General features: G+C 48.1%; 1 protein-coding gene across 1 annotated transcript; it reads right to left on the bottom strand.

Moving 5' to 3' along the window:
- Window positions 1-9,284: 9,284 nt before the first annotated feature.
- On the bottom strand, window positions 9,285-15,477 carry S100B (S100 calcium binding protein B). Its single transcript, XM_001160607.8, has 3 exons — window positions 15,362-15,477; window positions 12,613-12,751; window positions 9,285-9,837 (listed from the first exon to the last, which is right to left on the bottom strand). The coding sequence occupies exons 2-3, from the start codon at window positions 12,748-12,750 to the stop codon at window positions 9,697-9,699; spliced, it is 279 nt and encodes a 92-aa protein (XP_001160607.1). The 5' UTR covers window position 12,751; window positions 15,362-15,477; the 3' UTR covers window positions 9,285-9,696.
- Window positions 15,478-17,278: the final 1,801 nt, after the last annotated feature.

The raw sequence follows: 17,278 nt of genomic DNA on the forward strand, positions 1-17,278 counted from the left end.
ACATCAAGAACTCAACCCCCTTTACAATAGCTGAAAAAAAATTTAGGAATATACCTAAACAAGGAGGTGAAAGACGTCTACAAGGAAAACTATAAAACACTGCTGAAAGAAATAATAGATGACACAAACAAATGGAAACACATCCCATGCTCATGGATGGGTCGAATACATATTGTGAAAATGACAATACTGCTAAAAGCAATCTACAAATTCAACACAATTCCCATCAAAATATCACCATCATTCTTAACAGAATTAGAAAAAACAATTCTAAAATTCACATGGAACAACAACAACAAAAAGCCCGCATAGCCAAAGCCAGAGTAAGCAAAAAGAACAAATCTGGAAGCATCACATTACCTGATTTCAAACTATACTCTAAGGCCATAGTCACCAAAACAGAATGGCACTGGCATAAAAATAAGCACACAGACCAATGGAACAGAACAGAGAACCCAGAAATAACCCAAATGCTTACAGCCAACTGATCTTCAACAAAGCAAACAAAAACATAAAGTGGAGAAAGGACACCCTTTTCAACAAATGGTGTGGGGTAATTGGCTAGCCACATGTAGGAGAATGAAACTGGATCCTCATCTTTCACTTTATACAAAAATCAACCCAAGGTTGATTAAGGACTTAAATCTAAGACCTGAAACTATAAAAATTCTAGAAGATAACATTAGAAAAACCCTTCTAGACACTGGCTTAGGCGAGGACTTCATGACCAAGAGCAAATGCACTAAAAACAAATATAAATTGCTGGGACTTCATTAAACTGAAGAGCTTTTGCATGGCAAAAGAGTAGCAGCGTAAACAGCCCACAGAGTGGGAAAAAAATCTCCACAACGTATACATCTGACAAAGGACTAATATCCAGAATCTACAATGAACTCAAACAAATCAACAAGAAAAAAAAATCCCATCAAAAAGTGGACTAAGGACAATTCTCAAAAGAAGACATACAAATGGCCAACAAATATATGAAAAAATGCTTAACATCACTAATGATCAGGGAAATGCAAATCAAAACCACAATGTGATACCACCTTACTCCTGCAAGAATGGCCATAATCAAAAAATAGTAGATGTTGACATGGATGTGGTGACCAGGGAATACTTCTACACTGCTGGTGGGAATGTCAACTAGTACAATCACTATGGAAAACAATGTGGAGATTCCTTAAAGAACTAAAAGTAGAACTACCAGCAATTGATCCAGCAATCCCACTACTGGATATCTACCCAGAGGAAAAGAAGTGATTTTATGAAAAAGATACTTGCACATGCATGTTTATAGCAGCACAATTCGCAACTGAAAAAAATGTTGAAGCAACCCAAATGCCCATCAAACAACGAGTGGATAAAGAAATCGTGATATATATATATATATATATATGAATACTGTATAGCCACAAAAAAGGAGTGAATTAATGGCATTCGCAGCAACCTGGATGAGATTGTAGACTATTATTCTAAGTGAAGTAACCCAGGAATGGAAAGCCAAACATTGCATGTTCTCACTCATAATTGGGAGCTAAGCTATGAGGATGCAAAGGCATAAGAATAATATAATGGACTTTGGAGACTGATACAATTTGGCTGTGTCCCCACCCAAATCTCATCTTGAATTCCCATATGTTGTGGGAAGGACCCAGCGGGAGGTAACTGAATCACGGGGCAGGTCTTTCCTGTACTGTTCTCATGATAGTATATCTCATGAGATTTGATGGTTATTATATGGGGGAAGTTTTCCTGCACAAGCTTTCATTCTCTGTTTGCCTGCTGCCATCCACATAAGATGTGACTTGCTCTTCCTTGCCTTCCACCATGATTGTGAAGCTTCCCCAGCCATGTAAAACTGAGTTCTCCATTAAACCTCTTTCCTTTGTAAAGTCTTTCCTTTGCCCAGTCTTGGGTATGTCTTTATCAGCAATGTAAAAATTGACTAATACAGTAGATTGGTATTCAGTAGAGTGGGGTGCCACTTAAAAGATACCCAAAAATTTGGAAGCAACTTTGGAACTGGGTAACAGGCTGAGGTTGGAACAGTTTGGAGGGCTCAGAAGAGACAGAAAATTGTGGGAAAGTTTGGAACCTCCTGGAGATTTGTTGAATGGCTTTGACCAAAAGCCTGATAGCGATATGGACAATAAGGTCCAGGCTGAGGTGGTCTCAGATGGAGATGAGGAACTTGTTGGGAACTGGAACAAAGGTGACTCTTATGTTTTAGCAAAGAGACTGGTGGCATTTTTCCCCTGTTCTAGAGATATGTGGAACTTGGAGCTTGAGAGAGATGATTTAGGGTATCTTGCGGAAGAAATTTCTAAGCAGCAAAGCATTCAAGATGTGACTTGGGTGCTGTTAACGGCACTCAGTTTGATAAGGGAAACAGCATAAAAGTTCAAAAAATTTGCAGCCTGACAATGTGATAGAAAAGAAAAACCCATTTTCTGAGGAGAAATTGAAGCTGGCTGCATAAATTTGCATAAATAACAAGGAGCTGAATGTTAATCCTCTAGACAGTGGGGAAAATGTCTCCAGGGCATGTTAGAGGTCTTCACAGCAGCCCCTCCTATCACAGTCCTGGAAGCCTGGGAGAAAACAGTTTCATGGGCCAGGCCCAGGGTCCCTGTGTTGTGTGCAGTCTAGGGACTTGGTTCTCTGCATCCCAGCCACTCCAGCTGTGACTGGAAGGAGCCAAGGTGCAGCTTGGGCTGTTACCCAAGGGTGGCGGCCCCAAGCCTTGGCAGCTTCCATGTGGTGTTGAGCCTGTAGGTGCACAGAAGTCAAGAATTAAAGTTTGGAAACCTCCACCTAGATTCCAGAAGATGTATGGAAATGCCTGGATGCCCAGGCAAAAGTCTGCTGCAGGGGTGGGGCCCTCACAGAGAATCTCTGCTGGGGCAGTGCAGAAGGGAAATGTGGGGTTGGAGCCCCCACACAGAGTTCCTACTGGGGCACTGCCTAGTGGAGCAGTGAGAAGAGGGTCACCATCCTCCAGACTCCAGAATGGTAGATCCACAGACAGCTTGCACTGTGGGCCTGGAAAAGCTGCCGACACTCAATGCCATCCCATGAAAGCAGCCAGGAGGGAGGCTGTACCCTGCAAAGCCACAGGGGCTGAGCTGCCCAAGACCATGGGAATCCACCTCTTGCCTCAGTGTGATCTGGATGTGAGACATGGAGTCAAAGGAGATCATTTTGGAGCTTTAAGATTTGACTGCCCCACTGGATTTCAGATTTGCATGGGGTCTGTAGCCCCGGCGTTTTGGCCAATGTCTCCTGTTTAGAATGGCTGTATTTATCCAATGCCTGTAGCCCTACTCTATCTAGGAAGTAACTAACTTGCTTTTGATTTTGCAGGCTTATAGGCAGAAGGGACTTGCCTTGTCTCGGATGAGACTTTGGACTGTGGGCTTTTGAGTTAATGCTGAAGTAAGACTTTGGGGGACTGTTGGGAAGGCATGATTGGTTTTGAAATGTGAGGACATGAGATTTGGGAGGGGCCAGGGGTGGAATGATATGGTCTGCCTGTGTCACCACCCAAATCTCATCTTGTATTCCCATGTGTTGTGGGAGGGACTTGGTGGGAGGTAACTGCATCATGGGGGCAGGTCTTTCCTGGGTTGTTCTCATAATAGTAAGTCTCACAAAATCTGATGGTTAGTATAAGGGAGAGTTTTCCTGCACAAGCTCTCACTCTGTCGTTGCCTGCTGCCATCCACATAAGATGTGACTTGCTCCTTCTTGCCTCCTGCCATGATTGTGAGGCTTCCCCAGCCACGTGGAACTGTGAATTCTCCATTAAACCTCTTTCCTTTGTATGTTGCCCAGTCTCAGGTATGTCTTTATCAGAAGTGTGAAAATGGATTAATACAAGGACTTGGGGAAAGGGTGGGAAGGGAGTGAGGGATAAAATACTATAAATAGGGTGCAGTGTATATTGCTCGGGTGACGGGTACACCAAAATCTCACAAATCACCACTAAAGAACTTATTAGTGTAATCAAACACCACCTGTTTCCCAATAACCTATGCAAATAAAATAAAATTTAAAAATTGCTACAGAAAAGGAAAAAAAAACCTGAATGCCAAGCTCCAAATCTCAGATAAATCCATGGACCGGATTGAGAACCTCTCTTCCCATTTGATGTGCTTTCCTCTGATTGACCCCCACCCTTCACCTATTTTACATATACCTACCCTTCCCTAATTGTTTTTTTTACATTTTTACATTGTTGTTTCCATCTTTGAGTGGTGCCTTTGTTTTAGCCTTTTTTGCATACTCACAAACCAATCACCACACACTCCATTCTGAGCCCATAAAAGCCCCAGACTCGGCCAGGCGCAGTGGCTCATGCCTGTAATCCCAGCACTTTGGGAGGCCGAGGTGGGCAGATCACAAGGTCAGGAGATTGAGACCATCCTGGCTAACACGGTGAAACCCTGTCTCTACTAAAAATACAAAAATTAGCCAGACGTGGCAGCGTGCGCCTGTAGTCCCAGCTGCTGGGGAGGCTGAGGCAGGAGAATAACATGAACCCGCAAGGCGGAGCTTGCAGTGAGCTGAGATCGCACCACTGCACTCCAGCCTGGGCGACAGAGTGAGACTCCATGAAAAAAAAAAAAAAAACGCCATGGACTCAGCCACACTTGCAGGGACTGCCCACCTTCAGGCAGGGGGAGGACTACCTGATTTTGGGTAAGGGTAGTGCACCCAACTCGTGTCCCCCTCTCTGCTGAGAGCTGTTTTGTCACTCAATAAAATTCTCCGCCCTGCTCACTCTTTGGTTGTCTGCATAACCTCATTCTTCTTGGACGCGGGACAAGAACCTGGGACCCGCTGAACAGCGGGTGCAAAAGGAGCTGTAACACTGTAGCCCTCCTTTACTCCCCTGATGCCAGGTGGCCCATGCAATGGGAGTGTTGGTGGGGCCAGGCCAGCCTGGGAGCCATGGGCCAGAGTGGGGTGATGGGAATAACTGAACAGAGGTCCTGCTGGCTAAAGAAGCTTCCAGCTGGCAAAGCAGCAACAACAACAAAAATCCTGCATCAACCTCGGTAAACACAGAAAAAGCTTTCGAAAAAAATCCAAAACCCTAAGAATATAAGGGAAATTTACCTGATAAAGGGCAACTACAAAAAACCCACAGTTAACATACTCAATGGATACTTAATGGATCCTTCCTCACAACCAGGATCAGGAACACCCAGGGGCTGGGGATTTCACAAGATGTGAAGACCAGTAGGAAAGGGTGGGGTGCACTTTAGTGCACTATCTGCGCACCACCCAACACTCCTACTTTCTTGAATGAGGAGACTGCAGTCCAGAGGGGCCTGGCTACTGTAAGCCTGGGCAAAGGCAGTGATGTCCCTGCTCAGGAATCCTTGGGTATTAGAGAAGCTGAGGCCTTTTCCACTCTCTGCCTTGCAGAGTCAACTCTTGAGTGAGGGGGCTGGTACACCCAGAGGATGGTCACAATTCCTCTAGAGGTATAATCTAGGCAGACAGTGCTGTCTTGCTGACCTGGTGTTATTAACTTCCCTGAGGAAAAAAATCACCTGAGTTCTTGTTTGATCAGTCTCACAGCTAAAAACCCCAGGGAGTCATGGTCCCACTTCAGACCTGGGGGGCCTGGTACTTGGGATATGTAGCAAGATCCCAGCAGAGTTTTGTGCAGTGAGCTGTAGGGGGCCATGGGACCCAATATGCCCTCTGCAGTGTCCCCCACCCCCTCACAGAAGAGGAAAAGTTCAGGAGTGGCCTCCTGAACACCTGAGATGCACCTCAGGGATCTGTATTTTAAATTAGGGGTGCTGGGGTAAGAAGACATAAGAAAAGCTCCTTCTAGCCCAGCCAAGTCTGGCTTCCTTCCTGCAAGGTTTAGATCCTGGGGGCTTTGGGCTATTTTCCTGAGAAGAGTGCCAACCTCATCCTCAGCTCTCTGCTCAACATCCAGCCCTATGTAAAAGCTCTAGGCTTGCCTCATGCTAACTTGCTTGAATAATGTGTATTTTCTGCACTCCTTCAGAGAGAGGCCAGTCCTTTTCTCCCTAAATGCAGTGAAAGGAGGTTGTGCCATTGTCTTGCCTGCCAGGTTGCTGGTGGACATGGCTGTGAGGGTCATAATTAAGGGGGGTCTCAGGACAGAGAGGCCAGGCATCCCTTGTGCTCACCCACCTGGTCCCCAAGGCAGCCCAGTTCTTGGTAAAGAAATACCACCAGGCAATATCTGGGCTCTTGTGGGACAGGGCTAGTGGAACCAACTTGGGTGTCTCCATTGCAGGCAGAAAGTAATACCTGTGTGTAGAAGGTCCCATTGGATGAAGGGCCAGTGGAACCTTCCTCTGATGCCCAAACACTTCCATCTATCTGCAATTACAAAAATCTGATTTGTGTCTGCACAAGATAAGGGTGGAATCCCTAAATTTAAGAACCCCAAAACAAAAGCAAACAAACCCAGGTGTCTCCCACAACTTCCTAAGAAGAGTTTCCAAACTCTCTCCAGGGTCTTGGCTGGGGGCATGTGGGTTCAAGGGCCCCCATTTTGCCTTGGAGACCAGGATGGGGCCTCACAGGGCAGAGCGGCAGGGAACAGTAACGGGCCCATGGGCTCACAGGGTGTCATGCTGTGGAGACAAACTGCCCACAGTGGAGATACCCAAGTAGGGCCCCAGCCAGCCTGGGGGAAATTTGATTCCCTTGTTGGTTGCAAGAGGAGCAGGGTCTGGCTGAACAGGCCTGGGGCCCTGCAGAGGTGGGGATCTGCAACAGTAGACAAGAGAGAGCCAGAGCTTGACAGAGGGCCAGGGGAGCCCAGGATCAACTCTCCACTTCCATCCTCACTGCTCCCTTTCCCCAGGCAGAGGCATGGGGTCAGGAGGGCATATAGCCCAGGGCTTGAGAGCCCAATAGCCTTCCTGCTGTCTCTGTCCCTGCTGGTGGGTACAGGTGGAGTATGTCCAGATACTGCCTGGGGGTCCAAGGCCTTACCCCCCGCAATCCAATTATTAGATGATGATTCCTCCTTTTGGTGGCAGGGAAGTCTGGCAATTGCGTTGCTTGTACTTCTGGCAGGGACAGCAGCCCCTGTAGAGGATGGTCCGCAGGGTCCAGAGATGGTGGGTTCTCGCAGCCCAACTTCTCAACAGCACCTTCTCACTGCAAGTCAACAAATGGGGTCCTCAGCTTGGCCCCAGGGTCTCCACCCTGAGAGACCAACACTGCTGGCAGGGCCAGATTTGCGAAGTGGCTGTGGCCCCGAATCTTGCGGATCAAACGGAGAAATTGATGGAGCACAGAAAATTTCTGTGGCTGAACTGGCCATGGAAATGGCAGCCTGGGCAACAGGTTCATGAAAACAGACTTTTCACACCTGGTCCTGCCCTCCAGGCCTGAGCGAACTCCATGTGTTCCTGGTCAAAGCTGGGGGCGGGTTTCCCCCACCCCCTTGCCCGGGCCCATCCCCTGTCTACCTGGGGATGCTGGAGGCAGCCTTTGGGGTAGGCCAGGCCTGTGCTGGCCACCAAGCTGTGGGGACTACCACCACCCACTCATGGAACTGGAAGGTGCCTCTGGGTGAGGGCGGGCCACACTCAGCTAGGGATTGCCAGGAGAGGACGGTTGGCATTTACAACCTGGAACTAACGGCAGTTGATTGGATAAGTACCCCCAGACCCCCTTTGGATGGTGGAGGAGCCCCCGTGTGCTCAGAAGCTGCCCTGGGAATCCCTGAGGGATGGTGCTGGAGCCAAGCTCCTTGGAGGACCAATGTTCTCCCTATCTGGTTTGGAAGCAGAGTAGGCTTCTGGGGACTTAGTCACTTTAGGATTCTTGGATCAGTGTGGGCAAAGGAGGCTCTGGAAGGGCTGATTCAACTTCCGGCCGAGGCGGCAGAGCATCCTCTGGGGAGGAATGCAGGTGGGAAGCGGGCACCCGAGCCAAGGGCAGCCCAGAGCTGCCCCCCGGCAGCAGCGCCCCTCCCGCCCCCCAACTTAGGGTCGCACCCTGGGCCTCCCAAACTTGGTCTCCTGCCCGCCAGCCCGGAGCACGCACCAGGACCAGCTTTGCAGGGCCCGGTGCAAAATGAAAACATCGCCCTTTGGCCAAAAGTAACCACGAATTTCCAGACGGCGAGAGCTGAGCGAGAAGTGAGCACAGGGCCCTGGGGACTCCCCAGGCGGCTAGATGTGAAGTGGCCTCGCTGGGTCCCCTCCAGCCGCTCCCAGGCCCCTCTCACCACCCCATCTCTCGGGCATCACAGCTGTGGTTCCTACCTCTGCCCCACCCAGCCTCGGGCCCTGCGAGCCTCCGGGCCTCCCACACTGCCTGGGACAGGCAGGACTTCCTGTTTTACCCGCTACTGTTCAGAAGGCACAGAGGGACCCTGACGAACGTGAGCTTTCTGAGATGGAGGCCAAGGACCACGGGGAGCGCAGTGACCACCGGGAATGGGGCTGGTGGCCCAGCATGCATTGTGGAAAGGCACGTGACTGCCCGGGACCATTGGCAGCTCCCCTTCCTGGTGATTGGCTTAGGGAAGAACACGTGACCCAACAGGCCGGAAGTCCCCTGTGGAGTGGCTGGACGCCCCCGGGGAAGCCTCCCCCTAGCGGGGGCAGAAGGGAAGCCGCGTTTTTTGCTTGCGTTCCCTTTTGATGGCGCTGGATCGCTGTTGCTGCGCTTTTTTTTTTTTTTTGAGAGGGAGTCTTGCTCTGTCGCCCAGGCTGGAGTGCAGTGGCACGATTTCGGCTCACTGCAACCTCCACCTCCCGGGTTCAAGCGATTCTCCTGCCTCAGCCTCCCAAGTAGCTGGGAATATAGGCGCGCGCCACCACGCCAGGCTCATTTTTGTATTTTTGGTAGAGATGGGGTTTCACCATGTTGGTCAGGCTGGTCTCCAACTCCTGACCTTGTGATCCACCTGCCTCGGCCTCCCAAGCTGCGCTCTTTTTATTGAACACAGGCCCTCGCGGTGGCTCAGAGCCCCCGGTAGTGCCCTCGGAAGCCGCATGTGCTGGAGGCACGTTGGAGGCAAGGATCCTGCAGCCGCGACTTGAATCGCATGGGGTACGGAGGCCACGCTGGAGCCCCCAGAGCTGGCTCGGATTGCGAGTTCTGATGGAGTTGCTTTTTCCAGGAGCGCTGCCAGCGCTGAGCGTTCACCTGGTGATCAGGCGCATCCCGGGAAGCAGGCCGAAGCCACCACGCCCTTGCAGGGCCACACCGGCCAACCAGCTGTTATCTGCATGGATGAGGAACGCATTTAAAGAACAGCAGTGTTTTCAAATAATGCTGGATAAGGCTTTGTTTTTTAAAGGTAGTGGAAGCTTTAAGGGTGCTCCGGGGTAATTTCTGTAGTCAGGGTTCCCTCCGGGTTAGGGTCTACACGGCCATGGCGGGCTGCACGGTGCACGCTTTATCACTGAGACCTGACTCCTAAGTTACTGTTAACAAGAGTCCATGGGGCCAGTCAGCTTACACACAGGCCTAATATAGCAGAAAGAATGATGCAGGCCGTTAAAACAGCCTTTGGAAAGAGGTTTTCAATTTTTCAATCACAAAGCAAATCAAGCTTCCTAATTAGCTACAACACGGCTGGAAAGCTCAGCTCCTACTAGGCTGCAAGCCCTTGCTGTCTGCTTTCTTGCGTGACCATCTCTGTTACAGGAAAGGTTTGGCTGCTTTCTAATCTCACTCATGTTCAAAGAACTCGTGGCAGGCAGTGGTAACCATGGCAACAAAGGCCATAAATTCCTGGAAGTCACATTCGCCGTCTCCATCATTGTCCAGTGTTTCCATGACTTTGTCCACAACCTCCTGCTCTTTGATTTCCTAAGAGAGATAAAAGAAGTTGCCGACCTTGTTTTTAAATGGAATTTTGGATCATCAAAACATGATTAAAAGTTGAGTGACTCTGATAATTTGTGTCCGAAATTACCTAAGAACATCAAATGCAAAATATCAGAAAAGATGTCTCATGTGACCAGGGGGCTGTTGTCCAAGTAGAAATCTCTGGGGGTCAGTGTCTGGCCCTGAGCTACTGGAAAAGGCTGAATGGAACAGCCAAGGGTGAAAAACTGAAGGTTGTTATCATACTTAAAATACCTGAAAAAAAAAAAATACCATCTAGATCAGCCTGAGCAAATGTCTTGAAATAAAAATAAACTTTTGGCCCTCCTAAACTTTTCGTGTGTTCTGTGTGTGGAAGTCCCTGTCTCAAAGGCTTCCAGTGGAATTTAATGTTTTGAAAGTCTTCTTTGTTGCTGAAGTAACTCTTGGGAACGTGGCCTACATTTGTTAACCCTGTATTCTTTTTCCCACTTGAATTGCTTTCTAGGTGTCATGAAACTTTTTCCTGACAGTTCTGCCTGACATTGAAGCCAAATGAATGGTGTGGCTGTTAAGTGATGTGCACAGCCTCAGAGGAACAACCACAGTGCAGGGCTACAAACGTGGTGGGAAAAATTTGGGTATTGAACACTGATGAAGAGCATAAATGCAGAGTAACAATTCTCCGGGATAGGAAGGCTTGGCCTGAAGAAGTCAAGTGTAATGTACAACAGCTGCCTTGGCTATAAGACACACAGGGGTCAGGCACGGTGGCTCACACCTGTAATCCCAGCACTTTGGGAAGCTAAGGCAGGAGGATAACTTGAGCACAGGAAGTTTGAGACCAGCCTGGGCAACATAGGGAGACTCCATCTCTACAAAGAAAAAATAAAACAATTAGCTGGGCGTGGTCCATGTGCCCATATTCCCAGCTACTCAGGAGGCTGAGGCGGAGGATTGCTTGAGCCTGGGAGGTTGAGGCTGCAATGAGCCAAGATTGCACCACTGCACTCCAACCTGGGTGACTGAGCAAGACCTTATCTCAAAAACTAAATAAGTAAACAAAACATACAGAAGATTGTAACTCCACGGGGGTAGAGGTGGGGAGGTACCTGTGGATGGGCAGGAGCAGGGCACTAACTTCAATTATATTATACATCTGCTTCCGAACTGAAATTACCTTGATAAAACAGGGCAGCAAATGTTTGTGATGCCTTGAAATGCTTACCATGAATTATTTATCATTTACAAATTGAAATTCCCAAGTGCAAAGCTTTTTCTATGTATAAAAATAATAATAGTAGCTACTATTAGTTGAGCTTTCACTATATGTTAAGCACTTAAGCACTGTCCCGCTTCACCCTCACAACAGCCCTTGTTCAGAAGAAGAACCTGGGACTCTCAGATCAAGTCAGAAGGCAAGATTGGTGGAACTAGAAAACTGCATGTGTGAGTGGGACTGCTGTCACTCTGTCGGCTTGAATGCCTGAGAAAACCAGTCCTGGAATCAGATGTGGGGACACCCTCTGCAAAGTTTCAGGCCTGTCTGCTCCACTCTGAACCATTCACGGTGGGGCAGTGTTTGGTGGGAGTGGGGACAGGAGAACCAGCCAGCGCCCCCTCCCCCTGCCCTGAAAACATGGACTGCCGTGCTGCTGGAGCCAGGGCTTGCCGTCTTGCACTGAGAGGCTTGGCCAGCTCAGGAGGGCAGCTCCCCGTCCCCATGCAGCAGAGCCCTGCCCTGGTATTTATCCTGGAATAGGGCTTGGTGAGACACTAGTGCGCTGGCTCATTGTCTGGTCATTTATCCCATTTGTGATTGCTCATATCAGTGACCCAGGAAGCCCTTCCCTACGTTTCATATGTGCACACCACTGGTGCTTCACTCTGGCTCAAGGCGTGCCTCAAGCCAGCCTTGGTTCTAAGAGAGCATCAGGTACCAGGGGGATCACAGTTCACTTCCATGAGGGCATGAGGTGGGCAGTAAAGACAGGTGGGTCTGATCCAAGGACAGTGGAGACGGTGGGTAGGAAAATGAGCCCTAATGCAAGGGTCTGGACATACTTCCACCACAAGCCACAGCGGGAACTGTCTGAAGAACAGGGCTTGCCAAGAGCCCCCACACAGCTTCCTAAAGTAGGGGCCCCAACTAAAGACAGTTCCTCACCGATATCCGTTACTCCACAGAGCCTCCTGCAAAGCCCCAGGGCTTCCAAAGGATGTGTACAGACCCCTGTCACGCCCTCAGTTAAGCCAGTCATGGTCATTCATCCATGTGCCAGGCTGGGTGCCCCAGAGCAGAAGCCATGTCTGTCGTGCCTGCATATCTCACAGTTCTTAATTAGTGCTCAGTCAGTGTTTACTGAGTGAAAGTCTGGCATATCTTATCTCCATAGCAAATACTAAACATCTAGCTAAAGCCAAAATATATCCTTTTCCTAAAAACATTTCCCAAAGCTTATTTTTAACAGTTTCCTTTTATGTTCCCTTTGGTCCATGGTAAGTAATGAGTCTAGCATTATTTGGGACGCTTTGGCCTTTGGGACCTTGATGCACCTACTGTACACAAGATGGTTGATAAGGAAATGAAAACAAGGGGCTCATTTGAGCCAGCCCCACATTGAGGGTTCCGTTACTCAAACAAGTTTGCAGAAGCAGCCCAGGAGTCTTGAAAGGGAAATGAAATCACCTTCAGGACAGCTGAGAAGATAAAGCCAGTGTACAGATGGATTTTAAGAGGAGATGGAGAAAGTGTCAAGTTTAAAAAGCAAGACTCACCTCTAAGAAATGGGAAAGCTCATTGTTGATGAGCTCCTTCAGTTCGGATTTCTTCAGCTTGTGCTTGTCTCCCTCCCTTCCAGAATATTGGTGGAAAACGTCGATGAGGGCCACCATGGCCTTCTCCAGCTCAGACATCCTAGGGGCTCGCAAAGGAAACTTGCCTTCTCATCTATACCTCATCATAAAACATTTCACATGTTATCAATACAGACCTCAACCCAGACAAGGGGGATGGAATGGCCTTGGCACCCTTTTCAAGCTCAGAGCAGCAGGCATGGCCTGGAGGGGCATTCTGGGAATTTGCACTTTTATCATAATCCTTCCACCTGCCTCTTAGACAGCTGTGGGCCTGCCTTCTCTGTCCGTGTGGGCCACGGGGATATATTCCCATGCCCTCTGAATTCTGGTTGGGTTGGGCCAACAGGGAAACTGGCAAAAATACAGAGGCAGAGCAGCAAGGGAATTCAGGGATTAATTTCTGCTTCCTCCCCACAGGGTCCCTCTCTGTTCCTGCAAGGCTCCAAGATGAGGTGGTAGAGTGCAGGTGAGCAAACCATCAACTGCAAGCTGTTAAAATCAATCTGAAAGTGAGACAGTGACTAGGAGCAAAATAAGAAGACAAAAATCAATAGCATTCCTATATTCTATCAGTAAAGAAGTAGAAAATACAGTGCAAAATATCCTATGCATATAGCAATAACATGTGATCTAAGACTAAGTTTAGGAAGAAAAATGTAGGTCCTTCCAAGAGATTCTGAGGAACATAAAATGTAGGAAGTTTTTCCTTTAAATTCATATGTAAATTTAAATCATTCTTAATAAAAATAATGGATTTTTTTTGGATGGGTGACATGACAAAAACAGCTGTAAAATTCATCAGGAAAAATAAATATGGTAGAATTGCCACAATCTTTTTGAAGAATAACAGTGAAAGTAATTTGATCTACCAGGAAAAAAAATGTATCCTGAGTTTAACTGATTAAATGGGTGTGGTTCTGTCGCAGGCAGGGACAGAATCCAGCAGAAAGCTAAGCTGCTGAGCCTGCATTCCACCTCCAGTGTACCGAAAGGGTGGCTCATTCACTGCAGTGACTGGGACGGGGTGGGGGGGGGGGGGTGGGCAGGAATAGGTGTTTCTCTGCAGCTGTCAAAGTAAGAGCCCTCCTACCTCCCTCACAGCAAATACCTTACGCCACAGCCTACGAACCAAGGAAATATCTGGTCAGTCTGGGAATGAGGCGCATTTTACAAAGGTTGCCTTGTCAGTTGTTTCACAAAACAGATGCGCAGTCAGAGAAATTTACCAGCTTTTGGCCTTGAGTTCTAATCATTAAATAAGAACATTTGCACTGTCATAATTAAAAACAAATTAATAAATCAAATAGTGTTGAAAAATCATTCCCATGTTGAATATATGACTTACATCTTAAAAATAATTTGGAATTAGATGTTAAAAATTTTATTTATTTCTGATCCTCCGAAGGAAACAGGATTGAAGATTTTTTTATACTGGCCAGATCTTTGCTAAAGTCATTCTATTAATAATCAGTGTACTTTATTCTGCTCTTGAGTCCCTAAAAATTTGATAATTCACAAATAGAACAATTAAGATGGATTAAAATCTTTAACATTTCATGCTTTCTTATTCTTTGAACTCAAGTTTTCAATTATTGATATATGCGTGTTTGTATGTGTGTGTATTTTTTTAAACAAAACAAGACACTTTTACCTCATTCTGATGCTCCTCAAAGTCCATGATGATTTGGGGAAAAGGAGGTTAAATTGTTTTTCTATGAATTATGACTAATGGGATTATTACAAAGGAAAGGCATAAAACATGTATCCCATATATTAGAACACTAATAGAAACCACTAGAAAATATGGATTTCTTCATAACCACACTACAAATCAACTAAAAAAATTCTTGTTAAATTTTTCCCTTTGACCTAAGAAATAGTTGATGGTTTATAGTTTATCTTTTAAGAGAAATGGAAATAAATGTCCGTTTCTTTCTCACATTCTTTGAATGTCCTACATTAATCTTTGAATATCGAGAACAAGAGAACTTTTGAACTTTAACTCCTTAGAAAGACAAGTTACCTAGCGTGTGAGGATCCCTCTAAAGAAGGGGTTCGACCTCCCTGAGAAACTGTGAGACTGAGGAAAGTTAAAACCCACCAAAACCCCGATTCCTTTGACCCAATTTATTTGTAATTGTTAGGTAATTTCTGAGCGGCGTGCTGGGGCTGTGGGGACCCTGGCACTTCACACTGAGGGAAACTGGAGAACTGAAGAGTTACTTACCCAGGGCGGTGGGAGAAATAATAAGGAGAAAAGGGAAGCGTTTATTTATGATATAGGACTAAACTAGCATTAGGTTCTCCATCATTTTTAGCCCCAGTGGGAAGCAAAATCTTTACTCTTCAAATAGTTACAGAAGAGGCAGTATTTGTAGTACCGCTGGGAAAATGTCAACAATCACTTCTGGGCCATGAAACCTGACGTTTCTCTGATTTATGGCAAAACACACCTCTAGCTGTCTAGGGCTGATGCAGTCAGGTGTCCACAAAGCAGCAGTAATGTGGAGATTAAAACACATCATCCTATTGACACTTCTGAAATGCTGCCAATTGTCCTAAAGGGGCTTTTTAAGCTACCACTTAGTTTCTACCCCTCCATTCCGTTCCACCCAAAAGAAAAGAACCATTTCTTCCTGAGCGTCCTCTTGGCCTGGCTCTTTCTCACCTCTTCCTTGTCTCACCCCTTCCTGGTCTCCTTGCTGCAGGCGTCGTCTCTGCTGCGGGTCCTGGGCGGCAGGACTGGTGGGCAGGGGCAGCCTCTTATTCCCTCTGCCCAGGGAGGATGGATGAACCCTGGTGCAGCCCACTGCAGGCCGTGGCAGCCAATGGGAGCTGAGGGCGGGGGTGGCAGGGCTGCCAGGCCTGCACACAGGGCTGCATTGACCAAGCAGCCCCGGGGACTTGCTGGGAGCCAGGATTGCACATGGGCTGAGGAAGAAAAAAGGGCCTGTAGGGCAGGAAGTGGGGAGTCAGCTTTTTGTGCGATTTATTTATTACATGAATATTGATGTCACCCTAAAGGCAAGGTTGGGGGTGGGGAGAGGAGAGAGACTTGGATTAATTGATTCAAACAAAGCAAATGTGCAGCCAAGAACAAGCAGCTTCCAAGTACAGGCTGAGCATAGGAGATTAAGTGGCCTGCAAGTTGGTTTCTAATGGAGAGGCCCCTGGAGCTTCTCTCCTCTGCCATCCTCCAAGTCTGGCCCCACTGGGCGTGAAGTTCTGTGGACAGTAGTGCTTGTCTGTGGTCAGCCCTGGGCTCAATGGGGCTGCCTCAGAGAAGCTGCTGAGGCCAGTGTCTGCAGGGACTAAAACGGGTGGTACTTTTAGGGGAAAACGTGATGTGTGGACTGTATCCCAAGGCCTTTCCCTCCACCCCAGGGTGGAAGGTCACAGACTGTCAGAGTTGGACGATGCCTTAGAGATGTCCCGTTCGAACGCTGTTTTACAGAGGCGTGTGGATGGTGTGCCCCCTGCTGAAGCCTCCAGCCAGCCTGAGGAAGGAGAAGTCCAGCTGTCCCCTCAACTCGCTCGACTGGAGCCTCTGAACACGGGGGCCAGTTTATGGGTTCTTCTTCACAAGAGTGAAGAAGTAGGTGTTCCTTCTGACAAATTACACAAGAACATTGGCCCAAACTCTCCAAAAATGTCCATGGTCCCCAATGGATGCCTGACCCAGCATCAGGTCCTTCTCCCAACCCAGTTTCAAAGTGGCCGTGAAAGGGTTTCCCACAAGATATCTGTGTACGTGGCTGTCTTGCTGTCATTGTTTTATCTAGGACGTTCTCTACCATTCAGGATCCGTAAGTGTGCCCTGGAAATAGCACAGGGCTGAGAGCTGTGTTCTTGCGTGGCTCAGCCTGCCCCAGCCTCCTGTGAGGAACGGCCTGAGCAGTGTGGTTGGCCCTCACTTCCTCATCGGCTTCACCACCCCTGGCTGTGGTCTCTGCTGAAGGATCTGACACAGGCTTGCTCTGTGAAGCACAGAGCTTGCCCAGGCCCAAGGAAGGCACAACTGTGCTCTGTGGCCCTTCCTCGCTCAGATGTTGGAGGAGCCATTCCTGTAAGTGCTGACCACTTTCCCAGAGGGGCAACCTGAGCTCTGGATTAACCCTTCAGTGTCCATAGAAAACGCTCTAGCCTGCTCCTGCAGGGGTTAAAAATAGTTTGAAATCCACTCATGCAATGACTGTACACTTGTGCTTAGGGCACTGCGTTCAGCAGGAGGGCCCAGGCGGGCCTGCCCTCTGCACACTGCAGCTTCCTGGGATGGCAAGTGCGGGGCCGTGGGTCCACCCTGTTCCCAGGTCTTGGAAGCAGGCTGAGAGAGAGGATCTGCCACAGGGAGGAGAAGGGCTTTCAAGCACTCTGGGGCCCCAGGATGGTACTCTTTGCCCAGGCTCCCCAGGAGCTCGTGGATACAACCTCACCAGCTTCCCACAGATTCCTACAATTGCTGGGTCTGAATCTTGGCTCCACCATTTAACAGTGGTTTGACTTTGGATAAATTCCTAAGCTTTTCTGTGAAAGGGGTGACCGTAGTCCCTACTTTGCAGGGTTGTTCTGGGTGTTTTTCCCTGAC

The sequence above is a fragment of the Pan troglodytes genome, chromosome 22 (assembly GCF_028858775.2).
Source record: "Pan troglodytes isolate AG18354 chromosome 22, NHGRI_mPanTro3-v2.0_pri, whole genome shotgun sequence".
Classification (NCBI taxonomy): domain Eukaryota; kingdom Metazoa; phylum Chordata; class Mammalia; order Primates; family Hominidae; genus Pan; species Pan troglodytes.

What these genes read in the sequence shown, in the direction of transcription:
- S100B (XM_001160607.8), bottom strand. Translation starts at nt 12,750, where the DNA reads ATGTCTGAGCTGGAGAAGGCCATGGTGGCCCTCATCGACGTTTTCCAC. An exon ending in AGCTTTCCCATTTCTTAGAG is followed by an intron (nt 9,838 to 12,612) that starts GTGAGTCTTGCT and finishes TATCTCTCTTAG; the next exon opens with GAAATCAAAGAGCAGGAGGT.